This window comes from Falco naumanni, chromosome 1, assembly GCF_017639655.2.
Source record: "Falco naumanni isolate bFalNau1 chromosome 1, bFalNau1.pat, whole genome shotgun sequence".
Lineage (NCBI taxonomy): Eukaryota > Metazoa > Chordata > Aves > Falconiformes > Falconidae > Falco > Falco naumanni.
In genome coordinates this window covers 14,535,077-14,553,970 of record NC_054054.1, presented here as the reverse complement: position 1 = coordinate 14,553,970, position 18,894 = coordinate 14,535,077, and the positions used below count along the sequence as shown (strand labels likewise).

The 18,894-nt window shown below is 48.2% G+C and overlaps 1 protein-coding gene across 1 annotated transcript; it reads right to left on the bottom strand.

The window, feature by feature from the left end:
- Positions 1–3,340: 3,340 nt before the first annotated feature.
- REELD1 (reeler domain containing 1) lies at positions 3,341–13,289 on the bottom strand. Its single transcript, XM_040582322.1, has 7 exons — positions 13,108–13,289; positions 11,510–11,730; positions 10,392–10,614; positions 8,498–8,724; positions 7,559–7,856; positions 6,907–6,970; positions 3,341–4,343 (listed from the first exon to the last, which is right to left on the bottom strand). Exons 2-7 carry the CDS (start codon positions 11,727–11,729, stop codon positions 3,714–3,716), a joined length of 1,662 nt encoding a protein of 553 aa, XP_040438256.1. The 5' UTR covers position 11,730; positions 13,108–13,289; the 3' UTR covers positions 3,341–3,713.
- Between the last annotated feature and the right edge of the window lie 5,605 nt (positions 13,290–18,894).

Below are 18,894 nucleotides of genomic sequence, written 5' to 3'. Positions count from 1 at the left end.
ATAGCTGCAGAAACTGTGCCAAAAGGGCCAGCCAAGCCACCAGCCAGGTCTCCATAATGCCTGGGGCCTCATCCTGCACTGCTGGGGGGGGGGGGCACTGCCTCTGCTGTGAGCCTGAGCTTACATGTCCCTGCTGATCATGGCAGCTGGGGCCCCGTGGCTTCTCCTACAAGCCTTGTCACCCATTTTGGAGCTGACTGAATCAGTGCATATTTGGCTTTTTTTGTTTACTAGTGGCAATTCAACCAAGGAAATGTCCACAATGACTTCACCAAGCTTCAAGCCAACTGCATTGCTTAACGCAACCTCTCCGTGTCACATTTAGTGCCACTAATGCACTGGAGGGCTGCCGTCCTCTGCTAACTGTAGTTGGGGCGGGCATCTTTAATAGCGCAGATGCAGCATTGCATAAGATGACATCTCCAAAGCAAAAGAGGAACAGATTTATGGAAGGGCTTGATGATGGGCAGAAACAAATTTATTTTAGATACTATGAAAAAGCAGTAAGAATCAGCAATGGTGTTACGCACTCAACATGGAGGACTGATGGTTTAGCAGCAGCGGTTTATATTTTTGTGGAGCAGAGCGAAAGCAGGAATCACAGTGGTGTGAGGTGGGAAAATGAGGATGCAAGTAAGGGTGTGATGAATGGGCATGTCTGCATGCAAATCAGTTATTTCAAAGTTGTTGGCATTTTGATTTTGAGTTAGGATAAGTCAAGCATCATAGTGGCATCAGAGGATTTAAGCCATAGGAATTTTCACTGTCAAAACTGTGTTGGATGCTTGTTTGGCCAGTAGGGAGACAGACTCAGGATAAGTGTGCATTGGAGAAGAATGTGAGCTTCTTTCCACACCTTTGGCCAGTAATTCTGACCCAAAGCCCTCTCACTCTGCTGAGGGATGGCAGCCTAACATGGGCTATGGACGGCTGCAAGCTGGCCCATGCTGGAGGAACTGAGATCCCCCCAGTTCCAGCAGAATGTCTGTGGCCAACACCATCTCATGCAACTAGAGGTGGAAATAAGGCAAGTCTTTCACTTGTCTCTCCAGTAATATTAGAATGGTTTGTGCCTTTCTTCTCCTAATTCTGTTCTTTTTTCTCCTAAACCTGTTCCAAACAGGAGTACAGATGAATTTCCATACAGAGCAAGTCAGTTGACAATGGGGGAGTTTGAATGGTTTGGCTTTTAATAAATTAATCAGTGCTTGTGTTTTTAACAGCCGTAAGAAATAAAACCTCCATCCCTCTTGTCATGGCAACTACAATAAATGAAACATCATTCAGAAGTCGAGGGAAAAAAACCCACAAGCACTTTAGGTCTCAGCCAAGTCCGCAAAGTAGCAAAACTCATTACTAATTCAAAGAAGCTGTGTCCCTCAGAACTCACCATTGCTGGTTTTACTACTAATAGTACTGGAGCTGCATAAATTTAATGGAAGGCAGAGTTTGGCAGAAAGCAAAGTGGCATTAAAGTGCCACTGTCCTACTCAAACATCTCCATGAGGCCTTCACTTGCTTTGGTCAGCCTGGCAAGGAGTGTTGCTGGGTCGTGGGGAAAGAGCAGGGTTACAGTCCTAGAGCTATAGCAGTCTGGTAACATTAAACCTAGACAGAGAGTGGAAGAGGCCATAGGTATTTGTAATTTATTCATAAACAGCTATGCCATCATAAGAAACTTTTTAAAATAATATGTGATAGTTCTTTAAATATTAAAGAGTTTGTTGGCCTATTTTCTCAGTTAATTAGGATTTTTTTTTTTTGGCTGCATTAACAATGACTTGAATGCAGTCTGCTTTAGTTGCTCCACAGTTCAGCTACACTGGGTTACAGAAACATGTATTCTTTCTAAGGCACGTGACACAGAGGAGGAATGCCACTGTAAGTGTGTAGACCTGTACTTAAAAATGTGTAGACTTCCTAGTAGGTAGTGTTTAGGCTCGATTTATTGAACATAAAACCATTCACCTGGCATCCTTTTGAGTCCTAAAACAAATGTCTTCTCAATTACAGCACTACCCTTGGTTACTCTGCAGTGAAAGGGCCATGGTGTGGCTGCCGTTCTCTTCAAAGTGCAGTGGTTAACACCATGAAGCTCACCTCTGCAAGCCACATTTGTGAGTACACTTCTTTTCTTACTCATTTATTTTGCCCAAGGCTTACTAGGCCTAGAAGTTAACTCAATAGAAATTTGGCTGTGTGTGCAGCATGTGTGCAGCTGTGTGTGCAGCGTCATGTCACTAATCATAGTAGAGTAGTATGGTTGGAAACTAGCTCTTCCTGAGCGCACATGGAAGGCACTGTTAGCAAAAGATGCACTGTGTTTATCATGCTGTAGGGGTTTGGATAGAAGAACTCATCTGTGTCCCACCTGTCTTCTCTGAAGTCAATGGCAAGGTAAGGGAGAATGTGGGAGCAGAGCTTTGACTGACAATCAAGCATGGAGATGGCCATGGGGGCCTCCTGACAGAGGGGGAGGTTGTCACTGGGGAGGACGTGTGAGCCATCAGTGTCCTGCCATTATGTGCTCTAGTTCAGGGGAGATTGCCGTGGGCTGCGAAATAAGCTGCAGCACCAAAGTTTGACCCCCATTACACAGCTTGGGGACCATCTGAGTCCCTCCATCCTAGAAAAGGACACCAGAAGGGGTGACTCTTGCTCTCTGAAAGAGTCTAAAATGTACATCTCAAGAGGATTCTTATCAGGACTATTTCTGACTCTTTCAAAGCTGCAGTTAAATAAACTTTTACCCTTGTGGTCATCACCTCTCCTTCTTGGAAGGTGTCCAAGATCTTCATGTTTTACCAAGGGCTGTTTCAGTGGCTTCCTGCAGAAAACCATGTGGTCGAAGAGAAGTTTGCACAAACTCAGAGTACAAGGGCGCCATTAACTTGCCACACAGCCTTTGCTGAGCATCTCCAAAGTGACCTGGGAAGGGTACTTCTCAGTGCGTGTTTCTGCACAGTGTTACTGAGCTGACTCGAAGTAAAAGACTAAGTAAATGCTGGCTGTCAGCCTTCAACAAGCTTCCTCATCAGGTGCAAATGGACAGGAAAGGTTTTCTTCCATTTGCACCTGATAAGGAGGTATGTTTCTCCCCCAAAAGCTGGTGTCCGCCACCCCGTGCTTTGCTCCCATAGATAAATTCGGCATTCTTTAGATCAATGTTCTCCACGAATGAGTTACTGCTTTTTATTTTCAAATTGAAACTTAAAATCTACTGGCAAATATTTTGTCATCTGAGAGATATCAAGTACACAGAATCAAACCAGCAAGCTCCGAAATGAGAATGGTTGGGTTTATATCAGGGGTTTATGGTTCCTAAAAAGAAATACAACACTAGAAACTTTTACTGAAATTAAACAGGAGACAATACTACAGCGCAGAGGAAGAATTTCTATTTTTGGCTACACCCTTAAGGCAACGGAGGAAGCGTATGTCATGGCTGCGGTGACAGCTAATGAGCAGAAATACAATATTAATTGCAGTAAGTGTAACAAGCTGAACAGTCTATCAACTTCTATTTTCTTAGCGGCTGTAGTTTAGATACTTTTGACTAACACCTCTGTCTGAACTGCCTGCTTCAAGTTTGTTTACCTATATGGCAGCACAGAGAGGAACTACACCACCTCTTCCTAGAACCTGTGCTGTGCCATCTGGGCTATTTCCACCTGCACCGGCCGCTGTAGCGCTGCATTCAACCCTGCAGATGTTCAGGTGATTGTCTTCTTCCCACTGCTTGAGGGGCTGACCCAGTTGTACTCGGCTTGCACCAGCACGAAGCCATTCTCCCGGATCTTTCGGAAGTGGATCACCTCCCCGTTTTCTCTGACGGCGATGATGTTAGGGTCAGGCTCGCTGAAGGAGACCTCCGTCCGCTTGTGGCAGTGCTGGGCACAGACACAGCGCACAGCAGCTGCCAGCGCCAGGCCCAGAGCGGCGGTGCAGACCAGGAGGATGCCGAGTTGGGCTGCAAGGAGTCGGGTTCCTCTGCCAGGCTCTTCCCCCTTCCCAGGAACAGCAGATTCAGGAGCTGCTCTGGTCACCCATGGCAGGGTGTTCCCACCCGCCTCTTCCTCCTCGCCCCTGGCATCTGCCTCCTCTGGCTGCAGTGCTGGCTTTCTTTCTGCCATTTGCCTTGAAGCCGATGACAAATTGCCGGCAGCGTCGGTATCACCAAACCAGGCTGTTGTCACAGTGGTGTCACCCAGGTGAGTGTGAACATACGGTGCAGAAGGAGACACTGCCACATGTGGGGAGGCTTTCAAGGTGGCTCCACTCTCAGTATTGGCCTTTGAAAGCAAAAACGTGACAAGGTGTGCAGTGAGGGAAGAGAAAGGGGGCTGATTAGATGCTCACAGCCTACGTCATGATACAGTTCAGCTCTGTATTTCTGACACCCAGGTGTCCCCTTGGCCTTGGAGTAACCTTGCTGTATCCCCTGGTTGGTTACTTAGTAGTTTTAGAAAATGAGGCAGATTCAGCGCCGCTCCATCTGTATCAGAATTGCTACAGGAGGGACAAAGCACTGGGAGTTGGTCCCAGGGGGGCAAGGCAGAGTGGGTGGAGGGGACAGAGGTGAAGGGCACAGGCAGAGAGGAAGGTCACTGCTTTGCCTAAGAAAAATTCTGCAGCTCCCATTGTGGCAGTGGCAGTGGTAGCATTTTTCACGGGCATTGTTATCACACACAAAAAAATCACTTAATTAACAGTACCCCCCTTGAGTGATGCCAGGGCAATGCTGAAAGGACAGGTGTGATCCCCCCAGCCAAGCGTCATGTTTAGGGTCACAGCAGACCCACTGGGATTCAGTATTGCCCTTCTGAAGCTGTGGATTGAACCGTGGAGCAGAGGGACCCAGGAGGCTTGGGATGGCCTTTGGGGCAGTCACCTACTACCAGCGAACTCTCCCCTGAGCCTGTCTTGCTTTCTCAGTCTATGCAGCCAGTTTGAAACCTGCTGCCTCAGTGTTGCTTAACCACCCATTTTCGTGGGAATGACTCCTGTTCCTAGGGGCTCAGTTTTGTGCCACGCACCTTATTTTATCTCTCACAAAACGACAGCCAGCCCATGCCAGTTCTGCAGCCCAGGCTTTGCTGCAGATATCATCCAAGCCTTAACGGTGAAACCGTCATACAATTTAGGAGGTCCCCAATGAATTTTTCCATTCCTACTGTGCACCTGAGCCCCCATCCAAAACCTGGAAAATGTACTGGAGTTTTTTCTTCGGCTCCACTGAGATTTGGATCTGGCCCTCAGTAGCTGGCACCTCTCCAGCCTGTCCAGCCCAGCAGGCTTTTTCACACATCCATTAATTACACCAGAGAAACTCTCACCCTCTACCATCATTAGCGATTTCTAAAGCTTGCTGGGAAGACAGTGTGACAGGAGCATAAAGCTGAGGTAGGAGACCTGGCAAGCTGTGAAGTGAAGCAGGGGAGGGTCAGAGCATTCTTTGTGGAAGAAAAGGCTTCTGAAGGTGCTAGTAAAATACAGTAGCAAATAAAAGACTTTCACTGGCTGAACTGCAAACTGTAAAGTAGCTGGCTGGCAAAGTTGGGATTGCATGTGTATGATCACTTGCCCTTAAAACGCAAACACTATGCTGTAAGGATACGCTGCAGGATTTGGGACTTTAGGATACAAAATGGAATTGCCTTGCAAGTCCTTGCCCTATCTCACCCCATTTTTCCTTTCTTTTTGTACTTTCTCCATTCTTGCCTAATGTCTCAATAGTTTTATTTCGTTATGCTCTTCTGGTCTTGCCTTGCACAGTAACTGTTCCTTTCCTTTGGTTACCATCTTCTGTCATTTCTCAGGTTCTCTCCATGCCTATGCCAGGTGCCCATGTTACACATCTCTCCTTTACTTGTTCTCAGTCCTCCACTCCTTTCTAAATATTTCTGCCTCATCATTCTCTGCTGTATGGCCCCTTCCTCTTCTATTTTCTTTGAGATTACTTCTCTTCCTCCTGTGCCATCCTGCAACCTGGATCTGGTTCTTTACTTTCCTTGTATTTTTTTCCTCTCCATTCCCTGCATATTGGACTTCCCCTGCTAACTCTGTATCCCATGTGTCTAAGCTATTCCTGCTTTCCAGCTTCTCCACTGGTTCCCATCTGAGCATCCTCCTCTCTCTGCAGCCCCGGTATTCTTCAGTTTCTCTCCCTTCTCTTGCTCTCCTTTTCTTTAACTAATTTCTTGCATGCCCTTTCCAGCTCCCACATCTCCTTCCGTACGTACAGCCACCTCGCTCCCCCAAGGCTGCAGTCCTTTCACACCTTTCTGGGCTTCCTCTCCTGAGGCCACCCTTTCCCAAAAGGCACTCTCACCTACTCATTCCATCTGCCAGCTCCTGCTCTTCCAACTGTCTCCAGTGAGTGCACCCCACACCTGTAGCTAACCCCACCATCACCACCACCACCTCTGCCTTTCTGCTCCATCCAGCCTCCTGGGCTGACCCTGCCCTCGGAAAGCACACGGCTTCCTTGGCTGTCCCTTGGAAAGCTGAAGTCTTTGACCTCTGGTGAATGTCATGGATGATAGCTATCCAGCATCTCTGGAAAGGAACATCTCAGCCTTCCGCAGGAACAAAATACAGGTTTCCAACACAGCAACATCCAGAAGCCTGTAGTCATGTCTACATATGGAAAAGTTATTTTAGTTTTTACAGGGGGACTCTTAAAAACTCAGGCAACGATGTCAAAAGGAAAACAAAAAAGAGATACAAAAACTGATTCCCAGTTAAAGTAAAAAAATTAAAACCCTTAATAGTGTCAGTGTAGTTTCACTTATGAGAGCTACACGGGCTGCTTGGTGCTGTGATGCAGTAGAGAGGTTTTACCCTCATCTTCTCTTAGACCTTTCTGTCTTTGGAGAAGACGTCCTACCCAACTCCGTTGCTTACCTGCCTGTCTTCTTTACACGTCAAACACAAGCGTGTGGTGGCAGCACTGTCAATGCTTCCTGCTCTAAGATATGGACAGAGGAAGGGCAGGGTTAGTAAATGAGACCTGTTGCTGCAGCTCATGTGGGAATCCCTGGGCTCTGCACCACTCGAGAATCCCCATCATTTTCACCCAGACTATGAAATGTTGCATGAAAGCTCATGTGGCCCAAACCCTCTAAGAGTTCTGAGCAGATAGCCTCAACCCAAAATTTCATCATTGCTTTTGAAACCTTTCTTCCTTTTCCCTGCAAATGGAGAAATAGGCCCGCCAAGTTTGCCATTTCATTGAGTATTTGTATGCGCTTCTGGAAAAATACTGTAGCCACCAATAGTTTTTATCACATTTTTCAGCCACTGGCTGGTCCTCTGCTGGGCTGAGCAGCACAGTGTTGGGTTTTTAAGAGTTGGATTTTCTCCCTGTCACTGTCTGTTGTGTGCAATCTCCAAAGAATTATTTCTCAAGATCCGGGCAAGCAAACACCCTCTCGTCTCCCTGCCCCGAGCTGCAGACACCTCCCTACATGGAGCCTCACTCGTCTGTGGGGAAACTAGTACTATTTTCCTTCTGCACAAGGGCTGGAGAAATAGCTCTTCCCACCGCCTAGTTTACCTGTCAGAGATGCTGTAGCTGGAAGTGTCATCCTGGGAGAGGAAACCTCGCAAGGTGTCCATCATGCCGGGGTCTCGGGTGGGGAGGGATGGCTCCAGCCCCCAGCCGCTGGACCCGCTGCTCCTGCCAGACACAGCCCGCGAAGGCCGGGCTGGCTGCTTCGGCTCCACGACTGGATGGGCGTCTGACCTGACACCGAAACCTGGCTCCGGTGCCGGCGTTGCCACCGTGCCAGTGGGGCTGGCAGGCAGTGTGGTGCGCAGCGGGGAGTCGGTGGCAGCCACAGGAGAGGTGGGACCTTGTCCAGCACAGAGAGAAAACAAGCAGGGAGGGAGGAACAGAAGTCTGTTGTCTTTGGTTTATTTATTTCAGATCCCACTTGGTGTTAATGTTTGCCAGGAAGAATCATAATAGTGACTTTTTTTTAATCTTCATGTCACTTAAGTGGGAACCCAGCTGGAAAGTAAAGCAGGAAAACCTGCTGCCTAAATTATGGTCAAGTGAAACAATTAAAACCCAGTCTTGGTGCCATGCTGAAAATGCTGAGAAATGCGTCTGATTTGGTTGTAAGTAAATTATTGGAGCATTTTACCGACCAAAGGCTGCATAAATACAACTAAATACAGACCTGAAGGGCAATAGTGACATTTAGAGACAAATGTATTTGCTTATTTAGAGAGCAGTGCTAATTGCACTTGCTTGTCCTAAGGGGCTGAGGTTTTACATAAAGTATGTTCTATTTTAGGTTTTGCATTGAAATTATAAGATCAGGCAGCTCTGTTTGTCTTTCTGGTGCCCTCCTCGGAACTGGCTCTGTCATCTTGAATGCTGACCCATACCCTCACTTCAGGGTGTTCACCATGGCCATCTCCCCAATGGCCACAGGAGTTAAATGGGTCCCACCAGCTTGTTTGGGTCACTTGTCACTTTGATGCTTGCCTGGAATAAGCTTTAAAACTACTCTGTGGGGAGCGGTTGGTAAGAAACCCGTACCTTTGTTTGCCATACCTGTGGGGTGTGGGTCAGCTGGTCCCTGTGAGGTTGCGGGAATTATGGAATCGGGCTTCTTGCCGCTGCCAGCAAGTGTTTTGTTCTGTCCTTGCTGAGCCACGGTAGCAGATTCGATCTTTGCCCAGTAAACAAAGTATGACTGCACTATGGAGATGCTGTTAAAACATCATTAGGCATTTACTAATTAACATTAGGAATTTACTGGCTGTATGGCATTAATAAAACATCCAACTGTTTCACAGGGATCAATTCACAAGGACTGCTTTAATCCAAAGACAGGAGTAAGGCAAAAGTATTTTAAAGGATTAGCCCATCACACATTTTATATTACAAATAAAAGATACCAGGCCCCATAAGAAAGATACGGGGTGAAGAATCACCAGCCATAATCAAGATCAGCCAAAAAAATGTGTGGGAACTTAAATTAAAAAAAAAAAAAGAAGAAAAAAAAAAAAAAGCTGTTGTATTTGCTGTGTTGTTAGAAGCACATTTGGAAAGCTTGGACTAGCTCTGCTGATAATCTTCTGTAGGCAGGGATACAACAGTGGTATTTACTAATTAAAACAAGTCAATGTAACTTGTACAAACAGCAGAATAGGTAGAGAAAAAAAAAAGTCTCTCTGCTCAGCCCTCTGATATTTGAGCCCGTCTAACCCTCTGCCTTTTGTCAGGTGCCAAAACTGCATTGGCCAACCTTTAACTGTTCACCCAGAGAGCCTTATTTAAGCTGGAGGTTTTGGGAGAATTTCAGCTTGGATTGCTCAGCTGCTTCTGCGAATTAGCTAAGGGGAAAACAACCCGGGTTTTCCTGTGCCAGCCGACTCTTATGAGGCATTTTTAAGCCTAACAAGGAGTTTTTCCAGATGCTGTTGATAGGGAGAAAAGCGAGAGGCTGTCAGAAATCAGCCTGGAGGATCAAAAGCCAGAGGGTGAAGGACGCATAAGAGCGGGTGGCTAGGAGTGGGTGGTGTTTGGTTTGTGTTGGGTTTATTTGGTTGCTTGAGTTTTATGTGTTTTTAATAGTATTTCCTGATCTAAAACAACAACCGAAAACTGGAAATGCCAAGCAAGCGGCAATATTTCTGTTTCAATGAATTTGTGTTGAATCACGATGAGATGCACAAGCCACAGCACTCACCGGCACACTTGTGTTTTGGGGAGTGGCCAAGGATTTAGCCAAGCAGCTTCTAAGTGGTTTTGTAAAGTCAAAACGTAACAATTTAATTTCTTCCAAAATGAAAAGTCTCAGTGCTTCCTCTAAGACAGCCAGTTAGAAGATGTTTGATTTCATTCCAAATCAGAACCAAAATACTTGGACAGTTTGGGACTTTGGTGCAAAATAGAGATGTCAAGTTTTGACCCAGTGCTCCCTCTCTCTTCCTACTGTGAATAATTATGTTTACATATAACTTCTTTTAAACCCACTCATTTTTAATTATTTTTTCTTTAAAGAAGTGATATACAAGATTATTCTGTAGGCAGGGAAGTCCTGTGGGCTGTGTTATTTAGAAAGAGGCAACATGATCACACAGTTCTCTCTTTATGCCTTAATATTTCTATTTCTTAAGTGCTTATGCTGTCATCTTCCAGTGTATTTATTGTGAGAAAATAGTGACCATGTAAATAAAAAGCAGCACTACCCAGCAGCTATAAATAGTGATTTATCTACCAGCTGGGATACTGTTGCAGCATTTGATAAGTATTTAGCTATATGGGGTTTAAGATACGTAAACCACTGTGCTGGACAAGTACGATGAAAAAATAAAGCCAGACCTTAACTAAGAATACACAAATTCTGGTTAGGAACCAGTGATGCTCTTACAAAAACTTGATGTCTCCAATGGGTTGGTCTGGTGCTTTCCATACGAAGGACAGGTTTCTCTTCAGTGACTTGTCCGAGTGGGTGACAGTGTCACCATCTTCAAAGCAAGTCAGCAGCTTGGAACCAGGAGGGATGAAGACAAATGTGCCAGTGATTTCATCGTTAGACACTTTGCGAGCTTGAAGCAAAAAACCCATAAAATCCCGGGTGCTCCTCACTGTTACTGCAAGACAAAACAGGGAACACGAAGGGATTTGTCTCGTAGTTATGGGGTGAACTGTTTGCAATGGACTTTCCAGTGGTAGCACTGTAACTAAAAGAAAACCCCCTGCAACACCAGCAAAAATGTTTTACTGTCTTTGTCCTCACGGTCTGTCTTGGACATGCTGGATGCAGGAGGCCAGACTTTAACTTTGCGGTATGGAATTGCTCCCAAAATTTGCTTGAGTCTTTTTTTTTTTTTTTCCCTCTCCTCGATTATAAGCTCCAAAGGACATTGCATTAGGCAGCATGCAGCCATTTTTAAGGAAGGAGGTTTGGGTACCATCCTGTAAATACACAAAAGCTTGAGTGCTGCCCTCGGAGAGGTTTTATTTTACATGGGGATGAGCAGGCAAGTGGCCAGGCTGGGGAGCAGTGCCTCTCATCTCTGCATCTGCCTTGGGAGCAACGATGCTGGGGCCGGGGCATGCTGCCCAGCCATACCTACGAGTCAGGTGAGCCACCCAGACCCCTTCGTGCAGTGCAGAGAGGCAGGGGAGGCAACTTTACCCTCTGGAGGTGGCTCTCATGCGCCATCGTGGCGATGAGGTCCTGTATGGTCTAGACAAATGGATCCCGCCCAAAGCATCCAAACCTACTGGCTTCCTCTGGCAAACAGCTGGACAAAAACATGGTGAAAACCTGGGGTCAGCTGTCACCTGAGAAACCTCAGGCCAAGCGCCGCCAGCGGAATCCCTCTGCAAAATATGTTTGTTTCCTCGTGACGTGACGAGAGAGATGGCGTAGCTCACTAGGGGCAGCTGTCCCTGTACCCAGCCCCCACAAAGATTAATGCCATCGCTTGAGATTAGTTACCATGTATTTTTCAGACGCAGGAATGAGAAGTTATTCCTTACCTGGAACCTTGTCACCTGGGAAGTAGAAGGACATGTTGGTGTGGACAGTGACATAGTTGTTGCCGGGGCTGTGCAGCTGCACTCTCAGGTGCCTGGGCATCATGTCAGTGCAGGCAGAAAGGCTCGCGCCGTGTGAGAAGGCAGCCACGTAGGAGACCAAGCACAGGGTTGTGCATGCCCAGCCAGCGATGGCAACGCGGGCTCTTCTGCCGCCCTCCATCCTACGGCAGAAAACAACGGGCAGGTTCACTTCAAAGCAGCAGCTTCAGCAGCCTGTGAGCCCCTCTGGTGCCTTTGAATTAGCTGAGTTCTGGAACTACCCTGCCCACTGCCTTTAAACAAAGGACAATAAATGATATCTGTGGCACATGGAGCCACCTCCATAATCCGCAGCATTTCACATTGTGCAGTAAATTGTTGAGGCCGGGGTTGAGAGGAGGTCGTGCAAGAGGATGCATTTCTTGCAAAGTTGCCCATGAAGGGAGCGGTTGGGAGAGATTTGCTCTAGAAAATCTTGTGGGATGGCACGTGGCTGCCTCCCGCTCTGCCCTGGGGGAGCACAAGGCACCTCTTAGCAGCCCGCACGTCGCGGCTCAGAGCCGCTGGGCTGCTAGTGACTGTCAGACCCTTCCCCAGCTGCCCAGCAGCATTCCAGCTTGTCCTTGTTGGTCAGGGCTGGCTGTTGCTGATGAGACAGCAGCGATGCTGACTTTGAAGTGTGCATTGGAAGCGAGATAAATGGGCAGCCGTTTTGGTTAACGCCAGGATTTCTCCTTCTCCAATTTTTAATCCAAGCAAGCATCTTTCCTCAACACAGTCAAAGTTTAATATTTGGTATACCATGTCTTTAGTACTGCTCAGCTTTGGTGGCTGGAACAAAACGTATCTCCAGATTAGCTGGGCTATTGTGTTATTCTGATTTTTCAGAATGCACTTTTGAAAGTGAAGCTGAAGGACAAGTGCGTGGCATTTATTGTAACGGGTATCGTAAGGCAGGTAGTCTTGCTTTTAACATAGCGCTTTCTAACATCTTGACAACATGCAGCTTTTCCTGGCTTAGATTTCATAGTAGATGTAGATAAATAGGAGGAAACCAGCGGCTGAGGCGGTCTCGCTTACACCTCCATCCCTAGCACTTCTGAAACTTGCCAGCTGAGTATAACAAACCACCACTGCACACGAAACGGTCTGTGCCCAGCCTGAAGCAGGGAGCAGACGGATGCAGTTTAACCTCCCACAGCCGAGCATCGTGCCACTCCGACCGTTTATGTGCCAGAAGATGCCTGTGGGACTCACAGGAGCCTTTGCTAAATATCTCAGCCCCTGCAGGACCAGTGTCAGGATGCCTCCTCTTCGTGGAGTCAGCCTCCCGTCTAGGCACACCTAAACCTCCCTCGATGGATATGATTTCTTGCAGGAGCTCACGGAAGCACCCCGAGCAGCAGCAGCTCTCTCCCTCGGGCATTTCCCAGGCTGCGCTGCTGTTTCCCATCCCTCTCCCAGCCGCCCTCCGCACCCCTCACCACTCGAGCACGGGGAGCAGGGCCGTGATCCCCAGCCCCCCCCGGGATGGGGCTGCCGGTGCCGCTGTCACTTACCTCGGGACACGTACGCCTGCGGGCTCGCCGCCACCGCTGCCCTCCCGGCCTGCCGGAGACCCATCCTTTCAGGGACCTTCTTCGCTTTCTCCTCTAATGGGAAGCGCAGCAGCTGTTACTGCTAATACCCACCACCTACGGCAGCTCTCCGGCAGTGCCCAAATCCTGCCTTAATCATATTAGTTTTCCTCTTCATATCCCACCCCCTTTTTTTTTTTTTTTTTTTTTTAAATCTCCAAGCTTCTGCAATGAAAACAAAGGCAATCAGCAAGGGGGCCAGCAGCAAGGCGTGGGGTTTGTGTGGGACACCCTGGGACTCCTTGGCAGACATGCAGGAGGATCGGACTCTTGCTCACCCCATTACCCTCCCCACACCCCCTGCTTCCATGCTGAAGCTTTGCAAAGCAAAGCCACGTCAGCTCCCTCCAGGCTGCAACCCCCAGGCTGTGTGCACCCTGATTCTCACACTTAACGGGAGCTATTTTGGCAGTAAAAGCAGAATTCTGCTAGGAAGGCCAGGTAGGTTCATCCCACCCACCAGCCCTGCCAGAAGGAGCCATTAACACCCCCCAAACCCACCAAAGCTGGCACATGGGACTGAATATCTGATATGTGAGACTGTCCCCTGGCACAGAAGCTGCATTTAAATCCAGGCTGCCACCCTGCTCCTTGCCTGAGCTACGCTGCAGCCATGCCAGTGCCTGGACATGGAGCCAATCCTGTCCCTGGGCTTCCCGGATCCTCCTCAGATCTGTCTTGTCACGGCAGGCTGCTCTTGTGATGGGGACTCTCAGCTGGCCCTGGCCACTGCCACCAGGCTCACCCCACTCCCTGCCAGCAGCTCCTTGCTCACAACGGATGGAAATTAGGGTCCAATTCCTTGTCATTATTAGAGCTGCCATCAGGAGATGCTGAACAAACTGCTGGCAGCTTGCGGCCCAGAGAAGGTCCAGAGGAACAGAGGAACAGCCCCATCGGCCGCCTGGCTGGCTTTTCTTCAGTCAGCAGACCCTCAGGAGGCAGCGCTAGATGTCTGAGGGCCACCAGGAAGGGGGTTGGCCCTGTGGTGCAGAAAAGCTATTAAAGATGGAGGGGCAAAAGAGCACTTGGTGTGTTTTAGTCCTCCTCGTCCTCAGATAAATGTGTGTCTGATGGCTGAATGAATTCATGCTAGTGCTTAGGCCACTCTCCCTGCAGGACACCACAAAGCTCTGTCTTGCCCTGTGACTTAAGGACAGACACCAACACCACCTCGTTTCATTTCTGCAGCTCCAGTAGTGCCTGTATTCAATGTTGCCTGGGGTCTGACCAGCATGGGAGTCTGGCCAGAGTGGGCATCGTGGTGACCTCTGCCCGGGGCAGCCCCTGCAAACTGGAGACAGGCTTGCAGACACCCCACTTATTAGCACTGTTCCCATCAGCCTGCCCTGGTCTACAGCTGGTCCTTCGGATGGGAAACTGAGGTACCACCACCAACAGCCTAGCTCTTGTCTGTTTAACCAGTTTGAAAGCACAGGAACTGATGGTCCTGGGCTCTCAGCAGCCTGCTCTCCTCTGCGTTTGGAAGAGGTCTTACAGCCGCTGAATTTCAAGTTATAATGCAAGTCTTACAGTTTTCCTTCCTTTTGTCAGTGGAAGCAGAGGGTAGTTCAGGGGAAGGGGGGAAGGGTTTGCATTACTGATTATATTCCAGCTTGCCATTGCCCATACTTTATATAAAAAAAAGAGTCTACCTTTGTGCTATATTAAAGACTAATCCTTTCCTGAAACCAGCTGGTCTCTTACAGCTTTTCCTTACTAACTTAACCCTACACTGAACTATCCCTTGCTGATAACTCCAGCATAACAAAGCAGCAGCTCCAGACCTCGGGTAGTCCACAGGGGAAATGCTAAACACATCGCAGCCGTTATGGCACAGTGGCCAGGTCTGAAACTTACTTACTGCAGGTAAATGTAGGTCGTTGCACCGCAGCATGGCCTTGCATTACATGGTCTTCAGCTGCTGCCATGCATTGGACCATTTCTCCATGGGCTTCCACCTGGAAAAGGGGGAAAAGCAGCAGCAGAGTGCAGACCCTGAAACGGCGGTGTTGGGTGCTCCCTGGAGCTCTGTGCAAAGCTATAGGGAGAAAAGCTTCAAACAAATGAGACCCAGACCCAACCTGTCCATAAAAGCATGGGATGTACCGCAGGGCTGAGCTGGCTCTGCCAGCTCCCGAAGCTGCGGCAGTGGGAGGAGGGCAGGGTGTGCTGCCCAGTGGCGCGGGATGCATGTTTAGCAGCACCAGTCAGTGGAGCTGCACAGTGCTGCCTGGATGCAGCATTAATTGCTGGGCTGATCTGAAATACAGCCTTATGTAGAGTTCATCCTCGCTGCTGGCTCTCAAGCAGAGGCTTCAAAGCCACTCTCAAATGGAATGTCACAGCCACCCCCTCCTTAGAGATGGAAAAAGCCTGTCACAGCCATTACCGTGACACGAGCACCTACCAGCAGCCTCAAAATGTACATTTGAATACCAAGTGACAGGCAGATGCTTCCAACGAGAAATACAGCCCTCTCCATAGCCTCTGGTTGCATCACCCACCAGGACAGCATTGCCTCAGCCTTCTCTGGCCAGAGCTTTGACCTGATGGAGTCACTTGAGCTCAGCCAGGCCTGCGTATCACTCTGACGATGGGGCCCAGACAGACACGAGAAGACCAGGTGGCACTGCTGTCACTAGAGAGAGGTTTGCCTTTTTCCTGTCATAAATTTCTTTGTTAGTAGGGAGCTTGCAAGAAGGGAACATAACACAACTTACACCCGGCCTATTGTTTTCTCAGCAGGACTTGTGTAGTGGATTTTTAGCAGGAAAAAACTCACAGCTGGGATTTAAAAATAGCACTAGGGAAAAGTGTGGATGCTCTGTAGTAGCTTGATAACCAAGACAGACTATTGACAAAGTGCACAGAATGATTATAAACGCAGTAACATCTCAGGCTCTTTGATACAGAAACTTTCTCCTTGCAGATTGCTTCCACATCTCTGCTTCGTTGGGGCACAACAGGGACAGCAGACGTGGAGCAGGTGCAGTGGAGGTCACTATGTAATGCAGACATGGATGTGAGCAACCCAGAGCTGACACTCAAGAGCAAGCTGGTTGCTTCATTGGCAAGTTGAGAAATGCTTTGCTACTGCAAGACAGTAAGAGCTATATAACAAGTTACAAGTCCTTCCTGGTCAGCTGGTGGCTACCTGAGTCCTGCGAACGAAGTCGGAGGGGGTTAGAGAAGAGTGGGCAGGTTGATGAAGTAGGGAGCTTGAAGGTGGCAACAGCTGAGTCCAGATCACAAGGAACTGATCGTTAAACCAACAAAGCTGGCAGCACCATTTTATTTAGGAAGATTTCAAGTCATCTTTAAAACAAGCAGCAGTGACCAGCTGTGAGAGGAGTGGTTAAAAACTCACAGTAGGAGAGCGGCAAAACCCCATGGTAGTGCCCCAAGGGGACTGGAGAACAATGCCTACAGACTGGCATCTCAGGCTTGGCCTGTGCATCTCTGTGGCTCTGTGTTTGGGGAGACCAGGGGAAAGAGGACGTTTCTCTGACATCTAGTTAGGCAGAAGGCTGGCAGAAGTACTGAGAGGTCCTTCCATTTCCACCCAGTTGACTATTCTTGCTGTTCTTCTATCCCACTTACTGTAGCGTGACAGTGGATTCAAATGTTACTGCTGGGAATGAACTGACACACACCTTCACATGCAACGTAAAATGTAAGCCTCCTTCCCTTACAAATTCAGCCGAAAACCCCACAGGCCAACCCTTTATTTGGTAACTACTGCAACGTGGGTAGCTGTTCGGTAACTACTGCAACATGGGCAGCTGTTCGGCACTGGGGGATGGGGTTGAGGGAAAGAGAGATGGTGCAGGGCTCTTTCTGGATCTCAGTAAAAAGGGCTCAGCAACAAATAGCTTAATGACTGCTTTAACAAGACAGATGAGGAATACAGACAGCAAGTAAATTGTACATCCCTTCAGATGCTGAGCACCCCACATTCATGTAGCATCAGATGGAGCCCAGATGGATTTTCCTGTCATGCGTTGCTCAGAGCAGACGCAGCCCTGTCCATGGAGAGCAGCTCTCCCATCACCTGAGCTATTTTTTAATTTCCTTACAAGAAAACAACCCTCTTTCTAAAGGATGTTCTCATGAGAACTTGTTGCTGCTCTGCTAGATAAAGGCAAGGCCAGGCAGGAGGTGCAGTCGCAGTACTGTGTGGGAGCTGCCTGTGCCCCCCCGCTGTCAGGACGAGGAGGTGTCCTGTGGCCAAGGGGTCCATGCAGCCCGGCAGAGACCTGGAAGCCACGCTGCCAGCCCGAAGCTGCTGTGTGGATCACTGACTCTGACGTGTTCATGGGCCCCTTGGTCAGGATCAATACAGCAGCTCAGAAAAAGCCTCCTCCCGTCCAGTTTCTCAGCCTTGGAGACCAGTTTGGCACAGGAACCTGAAACTTTGCTGGCTCTGCAGCCTGTTTGCTTTCAAAACTGCAACAAGCCTGGAGCTAGACACAGGTTAGCATGGCAAAGATTGGGCGTGGGTTTGGTACCATCAGTCAAACATTCCAAGGCGATCACTTTGCAAACGCTTTCACACTGCCTTCACTGCCGCGAATAATGCAGCCAAAACCTGCAGAGCTGGGTGAGAGCCTGAGGGCTCAGTGGGCAAGTTGTAGCCACTAGGGCTCTGGGTAGCTCTTCGGTCATTGCAACACTGTGAAAAAGATGGAAAGAACTCAAATACGTGATGTTCAGAGTGGTTTGCTTTAGATTCCCTTTGAAATAGGAACCGGGTGGCAGCTGAGTGGCCATCAGTGTATACCTTTAAAGCAACCTCCCAGCATGCTCTGCTGCCTTCATATAGGGGCACATCAGGGTGCTGTAGCCTTGAGTAGGGACCTGGCTTTTGGCTGCCCCACCACACAGTGAGTACTTACCCCCTCCTTACAGACGGGCTTGCTTTAGTTTCCACAGGCTGTGCTGCACTGCTGCTCCCAACCAGGCTTTTGCTTGAGGAGATGTGGCTTAGTTTGGCTTTTCAAGTGCAGGAAGGTTACGCTGGATGTGGGATGCAGCAGATCCTGAGTTACTGCTCCTCCCAGAGTCTGTCTGGTGTGGTGAGGCTGGGGCAGTGGTTGAACAGCCTTGGTTTCATGAAATGATCTCATTGCATGAAAGTACAAACTATGGATGTGAAGGTGTGAAGACGGCTCTAGTCTTTGAAATCCAGTTCATTTTTGTTTGTTAGTTTTGGATTGCTTAGTTTTGGGTGTATTCTTCTAAGACAAGTGATGGACCAGCACTTGTAAAGTTGCTCAAGGAATGTTTCCTTGTCAGTCCTGAGCTAGATGAGCCTGATCCATGAGTAAAACTGTTTTATACTCTTTTATTTGGGTACTGGGGCAAGAGCATTAGGATGTGGTAAATGAGGTAACGTGAAGGACGTGAGCATTACTATGTAATACAGTCTTTTGTGTAGGAAGATACATTGTGTTTCTAAGTTTGTATGTCCCAATGGGATAAAAGGTATTATAAACTAGGTCAAGATATTCTTAAGCATCAAGAGTTTGTGGAATATGCCATTCTGCTTTGATGTTTACATACATATATAATGGGGTTCTCACCTTAAAACTTTGGATAGTGTTCTGTGTGCTGCTCTGAAAGCTGTCTAGCCAGTGTCTGATTTACTTGCAAGTGGTATGGTGTCCTACAGAATATATTAAGTGAAAACAAATTCTAAGAGATAAG